This window comes from Aspergillus brasiliensis (assembly GCF_001889945.1).
Source record: "Aspergillus brasiliensis CBS 101740 unplaced genomic scaffold ASPBRscaffold_3, whole genome shotgun sequence".
NCBI lineage: Eukaryota > Fungi > Ascomycota > Eurotiomycetes > Eurotiales > Aspergillaceae > Aspergillus > Aspergillus brasiliensis.
The window spans coordinates 2,808,575-2,827,754 of NW_027137444.1; the positions used below are offsets into that span (position 1 = coordinate 2,808,575).

Sequence of the window (19,180 nt, forward strand, 5' to 3'; positions counted from 1 at the left end):
CTGTGTAGATACTACTATTTACTCTTTTCTTCTCTCCCTCTCCTCTTTGCTTCCTCTTCTTCCTCTTCCTCTTCCTCTCTTCCCTGGTCAAAAGTCAAGCCAGCTCAGCACTATGCGCCATCACGTGTGCCATCTGCCCAACGGGCTGACCTTCACGGTCTCCCCCGTCTTTGGTGGTTTCACCTTCAAGTCCAACGATGTGAACTCCAGCCAGTCCATCGTGCCTCCTGGCTGGAGCATCGTTCTCGCCACCAACCGTCCAGATCCTGACACCACTGATACCGACGAAGAAGAGCGTGGTCGATCTCGCGGCACTGGTGACGATGAGCAACGTGCCCGCCTTACTCGCTTTACCACCCCCACCTTGCGCGATGACTCGCTCTACATCTCCTACATTGTCGATCCACCCAGCAGCGACTACAAGCCTGTCAACTCACCGACTCGCCAGATCGCCATGATGCTCTGGGTCACTCTGTGGTGGTACTTTCACGAACCCCAGCCCGATCGTCGCCTGCAGACTGACGCCTCTGCCAATACCCCGCCTTCTGGCCAGCCCCGAGGTGACTGGCGCATCAACATCAAGCGCGAAGGCTTCTTCAAGGGTCGCACTCTGCTCCAGAAGCTCGAGCGCATGGGTCTCATCGCCTCCGAGGATTCGTCTGTCGGCGCAGAGCCCTTTGACCCGCAATCCTGGGCCAACATGTTCGTCAGCCGTCGCAGCTTCTGGCAGATCGATCCCCGGCTGTTCGTCTTCACCATGAGCCCGCAGACCATTCCCCAGTCGGTGTCCGGTTCCCCCTTTGTCCAGCGCGTGGCCTCGCCCTCGCGCGAGAGCTTCAATCTCGCCCACGCCGCCGGCCAAGAGGTCGCACACTACATCCCCAACGAGGGTCCCTTTGCCTCCACCAGCCATCTGCCCACATACTTTCCCCCACCCCCAACCCAGTACACCTTCACCAACGGCATTCGACACCCCATCCGTCCGAAGCCTCCACACCAAGGCGACGTCTTCTACATTCGCTACATCCCCAGCGTACAGCAATACCTCTCCTTCCGCGTCCCCTACCTGCCCCCGTCTCAAAAAGTCCCGACCCCACGCTCCACCAACCCTACCCCCAGTCACTCCGCAAGCCACTCCACTAGTAGTCTCGACCAGCCCTTATCCGCAGGACCGTCGGATCTCGAGCTACTGCACAAATGGATGAACGACCCCCGCGTCAACGCCTCCTGGGGCGAAGCCGGCCCCATCGAGCACCAGGAGAAATTCCTGCGCACAAACCTCAACAGCCGACACAGCTTCCCCGTCATTGGCTGCTGGGACGGCAAGCCATTCGGCTACTTCGAGCTGTACTGGGTGAAGGAAGACCGATTGGGGCCGTTGATCGGCGGAGCCGATAACTACGATCGAGGCATTCACCTGTTAATCGGCGAGCAGGAGTACCGTGGTCCCCATCGCGTCCAGATCTGGTTGAGTGCCCTGGTGCATTATTGCTTTTTGGCGGATTCGAGAACCCAGACGGTGATGTTGGAGCCGAGGGTGGATAATTTCAAGTATGTCCCCCCCCACCTCTTCACGGATTTTCTGCCATTAGATACGAATACTAACGAAAATGAATAGGTTGATCACCTACCTCCAAGAAGCAGGCTTCTACAAAGAAGGCGAGGTTTCTTTCCCGCATAAACAATCCGCTTTGATGAAGATTAAGCGGGACACGTGGGAGTGTCCTGCTATTTAGCTTCGTTGTTCCTTAGAGGATGCGGTAGTTGATGGTGGTGGTTACGACCGAGGTAACATACCCAGAAACATGAGGACTAATATATCTCAGGACTAACCGACTGAAAGGAATTGTGTTGCATACGCACAAAGAGAGCAAAGCACCAAAGAGCGAGACAAGACACTAAAGTTGAAAGAAAATGAGGTGGGGTACGCAGCGGGGTGTTGTATAGACGATTACTATTTACTACCTTTTTTCCTAGAAATTCCCCTTTTCTTTGCGTTTCTTCAAGGTGTATTTGTGTATGGAGTACTGGCATCTGCATCTCTCTAAATTAGGGTTATGGTTTGGGTTATGGTTGGAACATTTACATCTACTTACTTATCTTAGTTACTAACATAGTGAAATGAATACCCTACTCTACTCGAGCTATATAAAATGAAGTGACATTGAGCGATATAATCACATATAAAAGGATACTCATATATTCATAAACAAAACATAACCACATAACACATACCACATAATCCGAGAAACAGTAATCTCCAGACAGCATACCATTTACTTACTCACCCTAGTAAATAACGGCAAAAGAATCACTGAATGAACCTAAAAAGGGAAATAGATAGAAAGAGACTAATATCCCCACATATCCCCATCATCCCTCACCAAATCATCCTCATTCAACACCTTCAACCCACTCTCCTTCTCCGCCCGCCGTCTCTGCCGCTTCGTAATCATCGAGCTGGGCGTCAACGGCGTCACCGGCGTAAATGGCATATACGGACTATACGGCGTGGGGATGCCCGTCCTCGGCCCGTTCATCGGCTTCATCGGCCTCTCGAGCACCGTGAGTTTCGTGGCGGGTGCGCTCTGTAGCGGGTAGGCGTCACGGAAGGGCAGTGATGATGGACTGCGTCCGTGCTGGTGGGTTGTGTTGCTGCCGGTGGGAGTGGTCAGGGTCAGAGGTGGGGGCACGGGGCCACGAGGGGATCTTTCTTTGGCACGGGGCGGTTCAAGGCGCGGGGTGGGGAGGGGAGGCTGGGTGTTGATGGGGGGAATCGTTGGTTGTTGGGTTTGTCTTGGTGTCGTTGCTGTTGCTGTCGTTGGGGTTGCGACTGGGAGAGGAGGTGCTGGGGGTAGGGGTGGGGGGTTGTAGTGTCTTGGGGTTAACGGGGGTTGATCGGCTTGGAAGGATGGCGAGGCGACGGGGGAAGAGATGGAGAATTTGCGGAGAGGAAATGGTCGTGGAGAGCGTAGTTTGCTGCTACTGCTGCTCGACGATTGGTTCTGGTTATTGTTCTGCGACTTGAGGTTGAAGAGTGAGAGGGATGAGATGCGGGATAGCCGGCCGCTGGATCGCGGGCTCAGCGGGGAGTTGTTAGAGGAGCGATCTGTGAATGGATTCGTGGGGATGCTGTCTGGAGATGGAATCTCTTTCTCTGCTGCTTCATCTCCATCAGATGAGTCTTTGTTGGCTCCCCTGGCTGTGGCGGCGGCGGCGGCAGCTTCCTTCTGGGCGTCGTGCTCCATCACGGCGGCGTAGAGCATCTCCAGATCATCTTGAGCTCGCTGACGGTCCGTTGCTACGACGGATTCGTCGATCGTGGCAACGCTGGTGGACCCTGAGACGTGGGAGCGAGGGCCTTTGCCGAGGCTGCTCCAGGACCGGCTGAAGCTTCGAGGGCCCGGGCTGGGCAGGTTGACGGAGATCGGGGTGACGGGGCTGGGATCCATGCTGGGAGGTGGTTTCATCGGCTTCATCATCTCGACGTGGAGGGAGTAGTTGGAGGAGAGGACGGCTCGTCGCAGACGGCGGCCCACAAAGAGGAGCAGCGAAAGAAGTAGGGCAACGGAGATCACGTATGCACCGACGATGCCTCCGATCTGGATGGCCAGGAGCGACTCGTCCACAGCTGGAGTGATGGGATAACTGGTTCGACGGACAGGATTCAACTGCTCCTGGGATACTGAGCCAGCAGCAATGAGGCGGGGAAGGAGCGCAAAGCACAGCAGATAGATCATTATATGGGGCCGGAATGAAGCTTTGTGACTGCAGACAAGGTGACAATTAAGTAGCACCTGCAGACATCTCGGATCTGGTCTGGAGTCTGCAAATCCTTGCGCAATGAAAGAGACATGATGGAGGAAGAGAGGGGAGGAGCGGTATATTGAGAGGCCTGGGGTGGGGGGGGGGTCTCTCAATGTGATGGTGTGAAGAGGTGATCTGCTGCGACGGCCGACGAGGGACGGCCGTTGGTCAATTTACGCGCCGGGCCTGCATGCACGGCACACTCCGTCACATCGGGCGGTTGACTACTGGCAGTTATGCTCGAATCAATCCCCGCTAATTTAGCGCTTTGTGACAGACTGTGGCCTGCATGGATAGGCTTTGTTCCAAGCAGATCTCGCTGTATGCACGTATCACGGTTGTCGAGTCACCGCTCCAATCGAGCCCGTATAATCTCCGCTGACCACCTCTTCAGACAGGCTGCAGTCAGAGGAGACTCTAGCAAACCTAGAGTCACTGTCAAATGCGAATGAAAGCCACGCGATGGTCTGTTGTCGGTCTGATCAGCCGTGGACGTGCGAATTGCAACGGCAGCTCCTTATGTGGCTGACGCGATGTTCTCCACTGAGGTAATTTCTGAATTCGTTCCGATTGTAAGAAAGGTAGTTAAGATCATCGCGATTGGTACTTTTCATGCTTCTATTGGAGCTGAGTAGGCCGCTTGTAATGCGATGTGTTGATGGCATTTTTCACAGTCAGAGAACCAGATGTATAGTATCGGGTAACCATCATATGAATTCTGGGAGTGAGATAATCACTTCGTCCACTACTCTCGAAACCAGGCTCCCCAGACGAAGAATTTGATTGCCACTGTCTTCAAGCCCACTTTGCCACTGGTCCCTCATGCTGTCAATCATAAGCTCGTCTTGCTGAACGAGGTGAAACTTGTCAGCTGTACGAGTAGTATACAATGTCTATTGGACGTTCAAGATAAGACCCGACAAGAGAGAACATTGGAAAGGAGACGGCCATGTAGCAGTGAGGTTGAGCAGACTTGCATTATGGTAATGACCACTTGTCTCTCACTGTATCCATGCCTGTCTCTGGCTAATCCATTGTCTGAAGGTATTACTGTGATAGATACACTCATATACCCTATATAGCGCGTTGATATGCGAGAACATTGGGAATAATGCAGCAGATAAACGCACAACCTTGGATAGGTCGTCATGGCCAATTTCACCTGCATTGGAGCAGCATCGTCATCCGCTTTGCTCCTACTTTCCCCATTCTGGATACTCAATTTGTACCAGGAAGGCGCGACTCGCTATCTCCGATGATGGCCAGTAACGTACCTTCGGTGCTTATAATTCTGCGACGGGATAGCATCCTCTTCTCTATCAGCTCATCGTTTGATGCACATCCGTTGACAGACAAACATACACTCTTTCAAATTGAATTATTCATAATATCTACAAGACATACCGTCTCAGCAAGGCACAGCGTCAGGCCAAAGAGTTTTCTTACCACTCACCTGGTGACTTGGTTACCGAAATCATCATCGATTCGAATATGGCACAAGCAGCATGGCGGCTCAAGACCTCTTGGTCCGACTTCTTGATTCCGCTCCAGCGAAGTACATCAATACTCAAGCGGGCGTTCGAGACAAACGTCACTGTCGCAAAACGAGCACTCGCCCAGTCGGAGCCGAGGAGCATATGCGATGAGCTGTACGCTCTACTGATGATGATATTCATCATGTTCTGCTACGCTTGCGCGTGGCATGGAATGAAGGTACCGTTGCATCGTGCACTTCGCACACCAGCCGAGATATCCCACTCGGCGAGAGAGGACTGGTATCGAGATGCTCTCCTGATCTCATCAATCGCACTCATATACGGCTTTTCTTCCTGGGTCCTGGGACTCGTTCTGAGACATCACTTGATGGGGTTCTGGTGGAATGGACAGACCTCGTCGTTACTGGGAATTATTGAGACAGCAAGTAATGTGCTGTTGGCGGTTGTCTTGGTACGGGGGTGGTACTGTCTGTGGCTCTTGTGGAATAGGATGAGGGTGTTTAGGCGTCGTTGATGTCAGTTGGATGATTTTGTTGAAGCTGATGTTGTGAGAGAACAACTAAGTAGCAGTCGGGCGGTATGTATCCAGACGACAGCTACTTTGATGCTTAGTATTGGTCGAGGAAGTTAGGTTGAGTTGAGATAGCGGGATATTGTTAGATGGAATGACTTCGCGGATACCACATCATATAGAACATGGTCTTGCCTTTGCTCAATGGCATCACTGAGAATCTATTCTGTAGGTGGTATCGTACACAGCACACCAGTCTAGTATATACAAGGTCTCGAACTGTCTATTCCTTCTTCGAGAAGAGATCGCGCCAGAACTCTTTGAACCCATAACCCTTGGCCTGATCTTCCTCATACACACGCACCTTACTCGATGTGCTCAGTGATTCCAGGATATTCGCAGCTTTAGGGCCCGAGTTGCTTGAACCACGAGCTCGTTCAGTTGCACGCCGCTTGATTTCCTCCGCCAAGCTTGGAGCCACTTCGGCATAACACGCATTTAGCTCACGGTCAAGATTGAGGTACGGCTTCTGTGCCACCGGAGGGGCCTGAAGATTGTAGGACCGAGTAAGAGCGTTGAGATTCTTGACGGTCAGTTCAAGAAACGAACGCTCTGTGTTCATATATTGTGGATCACGCAGGGGCGTAACGTAGGGTAGAGGATCTTTATCCTCTTGAGACTCTGAAACTGAACGTTCCGAGCTTTGCGTAGCTCCGTCTGAAGAGTCCAGCCCTCCAGAACTACTCGCACTATCGCTCTCTCGGAACGCCTGCTCTATCCTGGCCCTTTCCGCCAGTCGAGCTTCCGCCGCGGCATATGCATCAGCCCGTCTCATCTGTACATCTAGAGACCCTCCCCCGCTGGCAATCAGCCGGGCCGCATGTCGCCGCCACTCCGCCCTCAGACGTGACCGGAACCGATCAACCTCCTTGGCCAGCTCCTGTTGTTTCTCGATCCACGGCGGCACGATCTCCTGCTTCTGAATCATCTTGTTCATAAAATACTCGGTCGTATCGATGAACGGACTATTCGCCCGGTAATCCGTCTCCGTATTCACCCCCTTGCCTCTCTTTATCCGGTTGAACTGGCCGCGAGCCATCGCATCCTCGATACGCTCGTTCGCAAGCGCCGATAACCCCTGCAGTGTGGCCGGCATAGGTCGTGCCCCGGAGGAGAACCGTTCCCGCATCTCTCGGCGCATAGCTTCGCGTTCATCCTCGGAGATCCCCTCACTCTGGCTCAGAGAGTATGTTGCCGTGCGCTCTCGGGCTTTCGCTAGACGCAGTCCCGCGGACTCTTTGGGCTTCGGGCTAATTCGCATGTCGACCGGGTTCGGTTGAGGGATCTTGTATGGTGTGCGCATGCGTTTCTTCGAGTCGTCTAACATACGTAGCGTGATGTCGTGGGTGTTCTCTGCTCCGGACCACGGCTGGGCGCTGGCGATGTCTCGTGTTCCTTGACCTGCGCTTGCCTGGGGCTTGTCAGTAACTTGTCATTCATCGAATATGTGATGTGCATTTAACGAGCATACCGGCATATCGGCAATAGAGTGCGCGGCCGCGTACTCATTCTTGAAAGCTGCGGCCGCCACCCTCTCCTCGAGCTGTTGCTTCAACTCGTCCGAGAACCCCGCGTGTTGCATGTTTCTCTGCGCGGACCGGCCTCCCTCCAGCATGACCTGCTCTGTCATTTCCGACAGTCGCCGCGCCATAGCGCCCTGTTCCTCCTCGTCCTTTGGCTCATCCTGTGACTTGGTATTCTCATGCTGTTCGCCCGGCTTCGAACTCGCCGCATTTCGCCGCACGCTCCCAGCGGAGAAGCATCTCGAGGAGGGTACAACCTGACGTCTCGGTGCACATACCGGAGCGACCGTACTATTGTAAAAAGTGCTCACATGCCTTCTGCTCATCTCTGTCTCCGATCAGCGTGCAAACCAAATCTTCCGATAAAGTAAAATTCGAAAGAAGCAGAGGCAAACCAGAGTAGTTTGGTTTACTATCAGCCTGGACTCGCCGCGGTGATTACATCAGCTAGACAACTTCCGCGGCGGGCAAATCGCCGAAAAAGTCTTGGCACCTCCGAAGCCTTCAGTCAACTTTTGGTTTGTCCGCATCGTCACTCGGCTGCGTTGTCGCTATCTTCCCCATACCCTGTACCTTTGTTTTTCTTTACTCTGGGAGATATCGAAGATATCAATCGCAATCATGCCCGCGAAAGGAGTTTCTACCCGTCTCAACCCGGTCCGTCTGCAGTCCATCCCTCACCTGCGCGTCCGTCGTCCGAACACCAATGAGCCGAATACCTGCGTTGCGGTGATGTCGTCCATGCTGAGTGAGTTCATACCCTCATAAAGTCTACAATTTATGGTGTACTTCAAAGTACCTGGCTAACATGAGATAAATTGGATTAGGCTGCTGGGCGTCCCAGGGCTACACCCACGAGGGATGTGCTATCCTCGAACAGCAATTGAGATCTTGCATGGATGCACCTGTACGTTTCTCACTCCATCCGTTACCCTCTCTTTATTGCTGGATTATGCTAATCATATCTGTTTTCACCCCAATTAGAAACCCAAGACCCAGAGACGCAACCCCATCAACTACCACCTCATGAGAATGTTCCCCAAGGTCGTCGGACCCAAGAAGAAGGATGGTGTGTTGGGTTAGATGCATATATTTCCATTTATCTTTGTCTCTATCTGCGTGTGATTTCATACCTTTTCGAGCGGTTGCATACGGGCATACGATTGATTTACCACACATTGTCGAATGTGGTGGTTGGATAGTATGGGAGGAAGCTAAGATTTCCTTGGGAGAGAGGAAGGGGGAAAGGGAGAAAGAGAAAATCTTCTTTTATATCTGGAGTTTGGGTTTGTAATAGCTACCTACTACTACCGCATCAGTTTTGATTCCGGGTCGAGGGTAGGTGGGTGGGTTCTTTTTTATATTTTTGTATATTATTATGCTGTGGATGTATGCTATCATTTCTTTTGAAGCTATGTGATCTTGTGGTGCTTTGTAGGCTTGACTAGTACTGCTGGGTTTGAAACAGAGTAGTGAACTAGAACTGAGTATGGGGAAGTTATATACTACCATGTACTAGAATAGATATCATCAGAAAAGAAACTATGAAACTATGCAACAGACTCAAACTTCAAAACGAGTTTCTCCCCCCTCGGCTTAACTGTATACGCATCGATAGCCTCGATATCCTCATCATCGACAATAGTCGTCGTGTAATTGGTATAGATGGCTGCGACTACCAACTTCATCTCTATAGATTACTGGTTAGCCTCATCTCACCATAACAACAACAACAACAACAACAACCACTCCGAAAATGTTATACATACCCTGCAAAGCCAGATTACTCCCCACACACATCCTCCCCCCACTTCCAAACGCCCAAAACCAGCGTCTTCTTTCCTCCAGCTCCGACGGCGAATTACATTCCTTCAGCCAGCGCTTCGGCTGCCACGTCTCGGGCTCAGGAAAGACCTCTGGATTGCGATGAAGCGAGTACGCCTGCGCACTTACCCGAATATTCCCGGGGATATCGCTATACCCGACTAGCGTGCATCCAGGGGACGGGGTGACTCGGGGTTGGATACCCGGGATCGGGGCATGCAGGCGTAAGGTCTCTGTTACGATGGCGTCGAGGAGGGGCAGGGAGTCGATGGACTTTGGGGTGGGGAGATCTCGGCAGGATGATACACGGGGGTACAGGATCTTAGGTTCCAGGGTGTGGAGCTCTTCGCGGAGAGAGGACTGGAGGTCTGGGTGCTTGGATAGTTCCCAGAAAAGGTAGGTCAGGGCTACGGCGCTGGTTTCGTGGCCGGCGGTGAGGTGGTCGTAGAGTTCGCAGGCGATGTCGAGGCGTTGCTGCTCGAGGAGTTTGGTGTAGGATGCTGTCTGCTTGGGCGGGAGTTGTTTGGAGATACTCTGCTTGAGTTGCTTGTAGACCATTGGTTCTGTGTTGAGCTGGGTCGAGCTGAGACATTGGTCTGCTTTGTCGCAGAAGGATAGGCCCCACGCGTCGAGGAATTCGTTGGCTTCGTCGCACCATTTGGGGATCAAGCGGAGGCCGAGTCGCTTTGTCCATGACAGGAGGTTTGGGACTTCTTGGTAGTAGAATTCGAAGGGCTTTCTGCTTTGGTAGAGACGAAGTATTCTGCGGCGGAATGCCTCGTCTTGGAGGAAGTTGCTCCCGTTGGCTAGGCCGTAGAGGTAGGCGGAGACGAAGTCCATTGTGATCCCCTGGTCGAGGTCGTGCATGTCAATGGGCGAGCCTGACGAGGCTGCATCTTGGATGATAGGGAGGAGACGATCGAGTAGGATCGTTTCGGAGATGAGATGAATATGGGGCGATGATTGCAAGAATGACTTGCTGTAGATGTTGGATAGCATTCTTTTGCGGGTGGAGTGGGCTTTATTGTTGGTCATGGTGAACATGCTAACGGTTCTACCATGGTGCGGAGTAAAGTCGTCAGTATAGTCCCCGCATGCGCTCGCTATAGGGGCTATGCTTACCCGAAAGAGCCAAAGACACGAGGGTACCATTCGTGTTTCTCGTAGCCACCCGTATAGATAGACTTGATGCCCCCATCAACGCAGTTGACCGAGACTTCAGAGGGCGCCAGCCGAACAATAGGTCCTAGTCTTTCATGTGCGGACTGGATGGTCCGGTTGTTCTGTGCCCTGTACCGTTTCCAGATAATCCAAGTTGGCGCGATTGGAGCTGACCAGTGTGCATTGGGTATCTTGGACAATGGGGACAGGAAAACGGGGTATATGATGAATTTGTAGACCAGCAGCAGGACAGAGAAGCTGGTTGCCACAAGAGTAATGGCAGATATCGCCATATTGCCTGGTGATTGAAGCTATGGACGTTTACCCTAATGCGCAAGTGGATGTTGTGATAATCACTCAGTTCGAATAACCTGGAATTCACGAGATGTCATATGAGCAGTGAGTAAGGTTCGGTTGACTCCGCAAGCCCAATGTCTGTGCAGATGATCAATAAAGAGCTACTACTCCGTAGAAATGAGCGGGAGACCTAGGGTAGAGGAGTACTCCACGCAGTATGAGGAACAAACATCCGAATAGATGCAAAAGGCGTAGCAAAGCCCAGAAAAGCCCCAGATATTTAAGCGAGGAGCAGCCTGAGTCACCGCATGATGGGGTAACATCGTCTATCTCCAGCTTCTCCAACTCTTTCCATGAATTGACGGGCCTCCACCACTCAGAGAGGCTGGATTGCCGATAAGCACCAAAGAAGAGCCGAGGGTCGATAAGATAACCAGCGGATGACATAAGGCGCCTTCAGCCAACTTGCATCCACCATCCACTTCAACATTCAGTGCCATCTCTCTCAGCATAGAATCCAGAAAATCAAATTGAAGATATCTGCTTGTCACTAATCTATCCTCAGGCTTAGAAAACATATATGCCGCAAAGAACGTTGCTACGAAGGTCACATTGATGGCTTTCCCTCACTCCTGCAGGATTACCGCGGCGATTGATAGGACGGGACGCACAATGTCTTGAATCGCCATGGGGACTCCTCCATGCCACCATCACCACCACCACCTGGCCCTCCCTAGAGCATATGATTGTTGTTAGTTAGATCAGTGGATGTATGAATTGTGGATTATTCCATTCGTGTGTTTGAATCACCCACTTTGGCTGACACACGTGATGACAGACATCTTTTACGTCATTCCTGTGATTTGTCAACTCGAGCACAGAAGACAGTCCTAACCGGACATCCTGGCCCACAATATGCTTGCAGAGCTTCCCCCGGAAATTATACAGCTTATTGCAAGCTATCTGCCATCTGCCAGTGCGTTGGTGAACTTGTCAAGGACCTGTTGGCGCCTGCATCATGTTTTCGCTGCGCAAGATTGGCGGATCTTCAGAACCTTCGTCGAGACCAAGTTCCCTGGAGTGGAAACCCCCGAAATCTGGAGAGAGGCCGCTCAGGCACTCACATCTCGTTCTAGAGCATTAGACAAGCATGCCATCGTCGGAAGATTTGTCGTACCTGCCTCAGAAGCAGTCAAAGTCGGATCCCATAGTTCCACACGACGGGACAACCCCACTCATGGGTATCGCCCTGCTTTGGACTCGTACGAAGTCTGGAATAGCTCGTCGTGGAACGACCGAAAGGAGGTGCTCGCCTGGGGCGCGGCGGATGAGCTAGTTCTGCGAATCACTGAATCTGGCTCCAAATCGAAGGGGAAATGGGTGGTTTTCAACGACCTCGACCACATCAGCAGCCATGATGATATCTGTGGTGTCCATCTTCTACGTCCCGGACACCCTTCCAAGGAACCCCAGACTGAACATATAATCGTTGCGCGAGTGCGCGGAGAGCTTTTCCATCTCTCCATCGACCCTAATAGCGCTTCTCATGTGTACAAACAGCAGTTCATGACATCCGGATTAGGCATTGAGAGAACAGATCTGAGTGACGGAAAGGACCCAATCCTATCTGCTCACTTGAGCGACGGGTCGATATCTTTCTTCAGCACCACATCGGGGGAGGAGAAAGTTCAGGGATTCGCTCGTCTTAATGCCGACACTAGCAACAATGCAGCCATCGGTTCTCGCCACAAATACTCCACGTTTCTTTCGCCCACTCTATTCGCAGTCGGCACAGGACGCATCCACAATGCGATTACTATCTCCACCATCACCCCAAAAGGCCTATCATTGAGTCGTGAGCTCAGTGTGGAGCTGGTAGACTTTGAGAGAGTTAATCTCGACACTCCCATTAGATCCAACGTCAACGCCATTGCGCCCCTCGATCCCACCGGACAAGTCTTCCTCGCAGCCTGGGGTGACAGAGCTGTTAGGTAAAATCGCCCCATCACTCTCATTATTCCACTCTCTTATACTAACACCGTTCAGGCTCCACGACCTCCGCTCAAACGAAGAATACGTAAAGACCTACCGCGACACCACAGACCAAAACCCTATCTACTGCATCCACCCCTTCGGCCACGACCGCTTCATCGTCGGCGGCGGTGGTGACGCTCTAGTCAAGATCTTCGACCTACGCATGCCCAAGCACGAAACATACAGCTATCGCGATGCACGCCCTTCCAGACGTCTCCCCAACAACGAACCAATCTCAAACGGGCTCTCAAATCTCTCCCTTACCTCCACCAACAGCATCACCTTCCCCCGCAAAGACATCTCCATCTTCCTCTCCGCCCACCCGCCATCTAGCCGCCCCCAAGGTCGTCGCCGCCACAACACCCGCTCCTACCGCGGCGCAATCTACAGCATGACTTCGCCCTCCCCCTCCTCACCAACCATTTACACCGGGGTCGCGGATGGCGTCGTACGCCTTGACTTCACCTCTACAGATGACCTCCTCGGCCCTTGTCAGAAATGGTATCGGGAACCACTCCTACTCTCTAACGACGTGGGTCTTGACACTGCTACGCACAGCCGTCCTGCGGACAGAATTCTTGAGTTATCAGGCTACGAACGGCCTGACGATACGACTGCTTCCATTACTTTGCGCTCGCAGCAGCCCTTTGGGTCTGTGAGGGCGGAGGATTGCTTTGAGGAGGAGGTTATCGGGTGGGACCGGCGATGGGAGAGGTTGGAGAAGCCGGGGGCGTGGAGACGGGCTGATTGAGGAGGGGAGGGGAGAGAAGTTCTTGATATAGAGAAAATGTTGGAATAAATGTGAGGGGAAATGGGCATGGGGACCGGATGCAAGAATAGATGTGGACCGATCATATAAGAGGCTCATATATACTGCTGTTTAGCACTATGAGCACAGCATATAAATTACTTTTAAAGTTAGGGTTGAAGATAGAAAGAAGTATATCTGAATACATGTTTAACACCTCTAAAGATCTAGATGATGCAAGTAGATAGTAGATACAGTTGAAGAAGCGTCAAGTAACAAGCAGAAAACGAAAAGTGAAAGAATAGCAATCCGACCGGGCTCCAGTAGCGCCTTGCTGTAGAAAAATGATTCAATGACCCATCTAGGCTGCATATAAATCTATATGGATGGAATCATAAGCGATAAAACTTTTTTGTGTACCCATGTTTCGAGCATGTGTAAAAGCTGTAGGTATGCTTGAGTGCCCCTTATAACAGAAAGCGAGACTAATCTCCCATCTCTAAAGGCATCGTAGATCTAGTCATCGAACTTGAAAGACTTGCCGCCGGAGATGTCGATAGGGCCACCGCGGTAAGAGCCGCGCTTCTTCTTGTTCTTCTCCTTGGTGAAGCCCTTGCCACGGGTGACCGACAGGTCCTGCCAGGCCTTTTCGGCGTAGGCGTAGGGGATGTATTCGTTTGAAGGGTGGTCGTGGGGAAGCTCACTCAGCTGCGCCAGAGGAGTGGGGCGAGCGCCGGTGTGCTTCTTCTTCTGGAAACCATTGCCGGGAGCAGGGCTGGCGCTGCTGGAGTAGGATGTCTGAGCAGACTGGGACTTCTCCTTGGAGTCAGAGTCGGAGTTGTTGACGGTGCCGGTGCTGTCGGAGTTCTGGGGGGAGGAGTCGGAGTCGGACGAAGAAGACGCAGAGCCGCTGGAGCTAGAGTCGGACGCAGGCAGAGGGGTCTTGGTGGCAGTCTTCAGGGCCTTCTTGTCGGCCTTCTTCTTGTCATCCTCGTCGGAGGAAGAATCCGAATCAGAGTCGGAGTCGGAGTCGGAGTCAGAGTCAGACTCAGACTCAGAAGATGAGCTGGAGGAGTCATCGCTGGAGGAGTCCGAGTCGGATGACACTTCAGACTCGGAAGAAGAAGAGGCAGAGTCGGACTCAGAGTCGGAGGAGTCAGAATCAGAAGACTCCTCCTTGGCGGAAGTCATCTTGGTCTTCTTCGACTTCGGGGCCTCATCGGACTCAGATTCGGAATCAGACTCGTCGGAACTGGACTCCGCCTTGCGCTTGGTGCCCTGGGAATTGGCAGCAGGAGCAGCGGGCTTCTTCTCATCCTCATCATCGGAGTCGCTGTCGGACTCGGACTTGTCATTCATCTCGACGTCAGAATCGCTGGACTCGTCGGAGCTGCTATCACTGCTGCTGTCGCTATCGCTCTCGCTCCCACTCTCACTGCCACTGTCGCTCTCACTGTCCGAAGAGCTAGAATCGGAGGATTTCTCGGAGGACTTTTCCCAGGACTGGTACAGTTCAAGCAGGGACGGCACATTCTTCGCATCAGAGTCGATCGACTTGCTGGAAAGTTCTTTGGTAAACGCTTCCTTGGTCTTGGAGAACCCGGATTCGTTCAGGAAAGCACTGATCGCGGCGACGAGTTGAGCGGGAGGAGCAGCCTGGTTGATTCGTGAACTTGATCAGTATTGCCCATCTATACACAGTAAACAGGTCCGTCAGTTTGCCTTACAGTCTCCTTGCTCTTGGACACCTTGGCAGGCTTTGCCTGCTTGGACGACTTTTGACCGGCCATGATGACTGTCTGGCACAAACGCTGCAAGATGTGAATTAAATGGAAGGTGATTTGGATGTTTTCAAGTTTCCCTTAATCGGCGAGGCAGAAAAAAAAAAGAAGGAAAAAACAGCACAAAGGCATCAAAGGCGGTCAATGAGCCGCGGTCCGTGATTGCCCAGCTGACTTTTATGTGGGTCTCACGTGGTTTTGATTCCGTGAAAGAATACGGTCACGTGCCAGGCACTGGAGGTTCTCTACCGGAGGCTCCAATGTCGAACGTTCCTCTGGCAGTCTTATTGGAAGTGAAGTCAAGATCAGGTCAAATCGTATTGACTTGGCCAGAGGGTAAACATCTGGTGTAATAAAGGTTTATATGGCTTTCTAGCTGCGATCCCGTGAACGGTACAGTCCGCTGATGAAAGCATTATCTTTCTACCTCGTCTGACACAGAATGCTCCTAAAACTGCTTGATTCAAGAGAATAGAATGTTTCCAGGGTCTTGGCCACCACCAGGTACTCCTAGAACCGTCTGCAGTGGCTCCTGGATGAAATAATGCCACTCAGGCTTCAAATGTCCCTGGATGGCACGGACGAGCATTGCCGCGCGTCCTTCAAAGTACCAGTGTCCCTCCATCTGCTTCAACAAGATACAATAGTACGCTAGCAATATAAGCGCGCCCGGATGCCGTTGGTGGAGGAGAGTCATATATTCTAGTGACACTTTCATCGGCCATATGCGGAGAACGTCCCAAGTGGTAAGCAACCCGTGGTGGGTGCGCACGTACGCAAATGATCGGCTCAATGCAATAGCAGCCTGTCGGTAAATGGCCGTCACAGCTTCCGACCAAACGAGACTAGTCTCACTATTATCGCCTGTACCATGCATGGCAGCTGATCCGTTTGGAATTACTGACAAGAGACGGTCCATATATGAGAGGTCTGGGTCGTCGCTTAGGTCAAAGTCCCAGGCTTCCGAAAGTGCTCGGACGGGTCCTTCTTTCAACTGCTCCCATACTTCACACAACATAGAACAGCCAGCGCGGAGAAAGTATAGCCAGTTGCAAAGAATGCTATCAGGGGCAATGCTTTCGTCACGGTTTTGATCCACCAGGAACAACGAGTCCGTACTCAAGTTTGACTCAGAGCACCCAGGTTGATCAGCGGCAAAAGAGTATACCACTAGCAGATACGCAAATGCCAAAATGGCATGGCAGTTATCCTTTGTAGGATGCTCGATAGCGTACCGAAACTGCGGGAGAGCAATGCCCTGATGATGGTAGGCTCTTAGAAGGAATGTCTTTTCCTGGTCCGCATGTCCAGAGCTCATGTGCGCTCTGTGTAAGCTTGTGCAGGCTAGCAGACCATGCAAGAGGAACATGTTCTGATATGCTAGGCCCGGAACAACCAGGCGCCATATCATCTCCGTCTCTTCGTTAGTGGTGAAACTTTGGTATGTATGTCGGAGGTAGTGGTCCAGAAGAGCAGAGTCCATAGAGTCCAGGACTACGTGGAGCTGGCTTTCTGAGAGCTCTGCTGTGAGTGGCCCAGAGCCAGGACATGATAAAGCATTGCTGAACTTTGCGTCCCCCGAAGTGAAGTACCGCAGGTGATTGCCGCGAAAGAAAGTCTGCAGGGGAACTGTACGCCAGTCTGTTGTGCAATCGCCCCTTCGTCCATGCGCAGTCCTCCAGTGGGACTGCATGCGCTTCTTAGAAGCACATAGATATATACAACCAGCCGACTGGCATTTAAGACCAAGCTCAACCGGTAAGTATGGGACCGGGAACTGACCAGCGCGGCTGGGGGGTACGACATCGTTTGGCTCCTTAAGGGGCAGGCTGGCAACGTAATGAGAGTATTTCCGCCGGCGGCTACGGAGTATTCGATGAATCTCCTTCAGATGACGCACAATCCCATGAGGCTGGACAGCATATCGGCAGGCAGTGCAGATGACGACCTGGTATTCTGGAAGATAGTGCAGTAGCTGGGTGGGGGCCGGGTCATCCGGCTGAGACAAAAGCGTCATCTATACGGCCAAGCCAATCTCGGCCACAGCTATAATGAACAACTGGCATGGAACGGCAGCGTCGATTTTCTCTGGATCCTTCCAGCCAAGGCCTTCTTATAGATGGCTGGCCGGTCTCGATCGGCGCCTCGAGATATCGACGGTGCCGTTCCCGCTATTCCCGAAGCGGAACATTGCTGCCTCATCCAACCCTGAATAGGGTCATAGTTCTCAAAGCATGGATTACATATCTCCGTTCCTAACACCGAGATATTGGATATAAATATGGCACCTGTCCTCCTCAAAAACAGGCTAAACTTATGCTATATCGTTCTGACAATCATGTCCTATTCACGAAGCATCCTCATCACCGGTGGCACCGCCGGTCTGGGCTACTACTGCACCATAGAACTCGCCCGCCAGTTCCCCAATCATCAAGTAATAATTGCTTCTCGATCTGATTCTCAGAATGCCGCCGCCTCAATAAATAAGCTTCTGGGCCAAAACAATGTCAGCTACCTCCGACTCGACCTCTCCGACTTATCCCAGGTCCGATCCTTTGTCCAACATTGGGAAAGCAACAAATACCCTCCCATCCAGTACCTCCTTCTCAACGCCGGTCTACAGTTCCCCGGACCTGTTGAGTATACAGTAGACGGATACGAAAAGACCTTCGCCATCAACCACATCGGCCACGCCCTCCTCTTCTCACTTCTGGTTCCCCACCTCGCCCATACAGCAAGGATAGTGGTGACCTCCAGCGGCACACACGATCCAGCCCAAAAGACTGGCCTCCCAGACGCAAAGTTCACCAGTGCGGAGGAGCTCGCCCGTCCCACAAAGGACTCAGCCAAGAATCCCGGCCGCCAGCGTTACTCAACCAGCAAGCTTGCAAATGTTCTTTGGGTGTATGCGTTGCATCGGCGCCTCAATGAGTCGAAAGATGCAAGGCTGAAGTCGTGGACCGTTGTTGCGTTTGATCCTGGTCTCATGCCTGGGACTGGGCTTGTCCGTGAAGGGAACCCCGTCGTGCGCTTTCTGTGGCATGTGATTCTACCTCACGTCATTCCGCTTCTGCGTGTGTTGCTAGGAACACCGAATATCAGGCAGCCGCAGGTGTCTGGGGCTACGTTGGCTTGGCTGGCGAGTAGTAAGGAGGCTTCATCGAACAGTGGCGTTTATTATGAAGGAAGGGAGCAGATCCGGTCGAGTGAGGAGAGTTATGATCTGAGCAAGCAGGATGACTTGTGGGATTGGACCGTGCGGAATGTTGCCTCTACCGCGGAAGAAGTCGGGCGGTTCTCGTTGAAGGACGTTTAAGTTTACATGAGTGTTGGGATTGTTTTGTCTCTTACTTTCACTATCGCTGTGGCTTTTGGAACCTGATACTCTCTTCTCGGATCCTGTTGTTATTGCATCTACTACTGTCCACCCCGACTAATTCGCCCTTTATCTTGCCCTTCTTGTGGACGTACGATAACTGAGCTTCATTTCATTCATTATGAGATATGTGTAGGTAAATGTGCAACATTGTAGAGTCAATCTCCCTACAAAGTACACGTGCCCTAGACGGTGAGTCCTGTGGTGCGACTTCGGAGATTTTCGATTCCCGCGTCAAGACAACAACGAGTATCTATTCGGAAAAACTGCACTATCAGCATCGATACAGGCTTATCTCTGGTCTATTCTGTTTCCATTGGGGAAGTACAATGCTGCATGCCTGCTCGTGCAACAAACCCAAGCGTAATGCAAGCATCTTCTGAACACGTCAACCGCTGAACCTTGAGTTAACAAATGTTTACCGTGATTTAGGGGAATATTCAGAGACTGGACCATAATAAACTCTGTCATGTTTGTTGGCGAATGGATAACGCTCCTTGCAGCTTGAGTTGCATATCACGTGTCAGTGCATTATCTATGAGTTGTTACTCTTAACTTAAAC

The 19,180-nt window shown here is 52.0% G+C and overlaps 9 protein-coding genes across 9 annotated transcripts; 4 read left to right on the forward strand and 5 right to left on the reverse strand.

Moving 5' to 3' along the window:
* Positions 1-3: 3 nt before the first annotated feature.
* On the forward strand, positions 4-1,742 carry ASPBRDRAFT_476826 (GNAT family N-acetyltransferase). The gene is made up of 2 exons (XM_067625910.1): positions 4-1,551; positions 1,619-1,742. Exons 1-2 carry the CDS (start codon positions 113-115, stop codon positions 1,734-1,736), a joined length of 1,557 nt encoding a protein of 518 aa, XP_067482358.1. The 5' UTR covers positions 4-112; the 3' UTR covers positions 1,737-1,742.
* A 609-nt stretch (positions 1,743-2,351) lies between these two features.
* On the reverse strand, positions 2,352-3,740 carry ASPBRDRAFT_120638 (uncharacterized protein; the record flags this gene model as incomplete). The annotated part of the gene is made up of 2 exons (XM_067617367.1): positions 2,352-2,655; positions 2,998-3,740. The coding sequence occupies 2 exons, from the start codon at positions 3,738-3,740 to the stop codon at positions 2,352-2,354; spliced, it is 1,047 nt and encodes a 348-aa protein (XP_067482359.1).
* A 2,357-nt stretch (positions 3,741-6,097) lies between these two features.
* On the reverse strand, positions 6,098-7,723 carry ASPBRDRAFT_53067 (DnaJ family domain-containing protein; the record flags this gene model as incomplete). Its single annotated transcript, XM_067627001.1, has 2 exons — positions 6,098-7,285; positions 7,346-7,723. The coding sequence occupies 2 exons, from the start codon at positions 7,721-7,723 to the stop codon at positions 6,098-6,100; spliced, it is 1,566 nt and encodes a 521-aa protein (XP_067482360.1).
* Positions 7,724-8,018: 295 nt separating this feature from the next.
* Positions 8,019-8,462, forward strand: ASPBRDRAFT_90688 (mitochondrial 37S ribosomal protein mS37; the record flags this gene model as incomplete). The annotated part of the gene is made up of 3 exons (XM_067629525.1): positions 8,019-8,145; positions 8,225-8,304; positions 8,382-8,462. Coding segments are annotated over 3 exons (288 nt in total), but the record flags the coding sequence as incomplete, so codon positions are not given.
* A 485-nt stretch (positions 8,463-8,947) lies between these two features.
* On the reverse strand, positions 8,948-10,675 carry ASPBRDRAFT_120113 (cytochrome P450; the record flags this gene model as incomplete). Its single annotated transcript, XM_067617321.1, has 3 exons — positions 8,948-9,087; positions 9,167-10,275; positions 10,344-10,675. The coding sequence occupies 3 exons, from the start codon at positions 10,673-10,675 to the stop codon at positions 8,948-8,950; spliced, it is 1,581 nt and encodes a 526-aa protein (XP_067482362.1).
* Positions 10,676-11,594: 919 nt separating this feature from the next.
* ASPBRDRAFT_120140 (F-box/WD repeat-containing protein) lies at positions 11,595-13,464 on the forward strand (the record flags this gene model as incomplete). Its single annotated transcript, XM_067617323.1, has 2 exons — positions 11,595-12,670; positions 12,726-13,464. 2 exons carry the CDS (start codon positions 11,595-11,597, stop codon positions 13,462-13,464), a joined length of 1,815 nt encoding a protein of 604 aa, XP_067482363.1.
* A 513-nt stretch (positions 13,465-13,977) lies between these two features.
* Positions 13,978-15,251, reverse strand: ASPBRDRAFT_120578 (nucleolar and coiled-body phosphoprotein 1 family protein; the record flags this gene model as incomplete). The annotated part of the gene is made up of 2 exons (XM_067617360.1): positions 13,978-15,117; positions 15,189-15,251. The coding sequence occupies 2 exons, from the start codon at positions 15,249-15,251 to the stop codon at positions 13,978-13,980; spliced, it is 1,203 nt and encodes a 400-aa protein (XP_067482364.1).
* An 80-nt stretch (positions 15,252-15,331) lies between these two features.
* On the reverse strand, positions 15,332-17,335 carry ASPBRDRAFT_40373 (uncharacterized protein). The gene has a single exon (XM_067624335.1). The coding sequence runs from the start codon at positions 17,257-17,259 to the stop codon at positions 15,706-15,708; it is 1,554 nt and encodes a 517-aa protein (XP_067482365.1). The 5' UTR covers positions 17,260-17,335; the 3' UTR covers positions 15,332-15,705.
* Positions 17,336-17,485: 150 nt separating this feature from the next.
* Positions 17,486-18,725, forward strand: ASPBRDRAFT_40375 (uncharacterized protein). The gene has a single exon (XM_067624336.1). It carries the CDS (start codon positions 17,524-17,526, stop codon positions 18,556-18,558), a length of 1,035 nt encoding a protein of 344 aa, XP_067482366.1. The 5' UTR covers positions 17,486-17,523; the 3' UTR covers positions 18,559-18,725.
* The last annotated feature ends 455 nt before the right edge of the window (positions 18,726-19,180 follow it).

What these genes read in the sequence shown, in the direction of transcription:
- ASPBRDRAFT_476826 (XM_067625910.1), top strand. Translation starts at nt 113, where the DNA reads ATGCGCCATCACGTGTGCCATCTGCCCAACGGGCTGACCTTCACGGTC. An exon ending in CCGAGGGTGGATAATTTCAA is followed by an intron (nt 1,552 to 1,618) that starts GTATGTCCCCCC and finishes GAAAATGAATAG; the next exon opens with GTTGATCACCTACCTCCAAG.
- ASPBRDRAFT_40373 (XM_067624335.1), bottom strand. Translation starts at nt 17,259, where the DNA reads ATGACGCTTTTGTCTCAGCCGGATGACCCGGCCCCCACCCAGCTACTG.
- ASPBRDRAFT_40375 (XM_067624336.1), top strand. Translation starts at nt 17,524, where the DNA reads ATGGCACCTGTCCTCCTCAAAAACAGGCTAAACTTATGCTATATCGTT.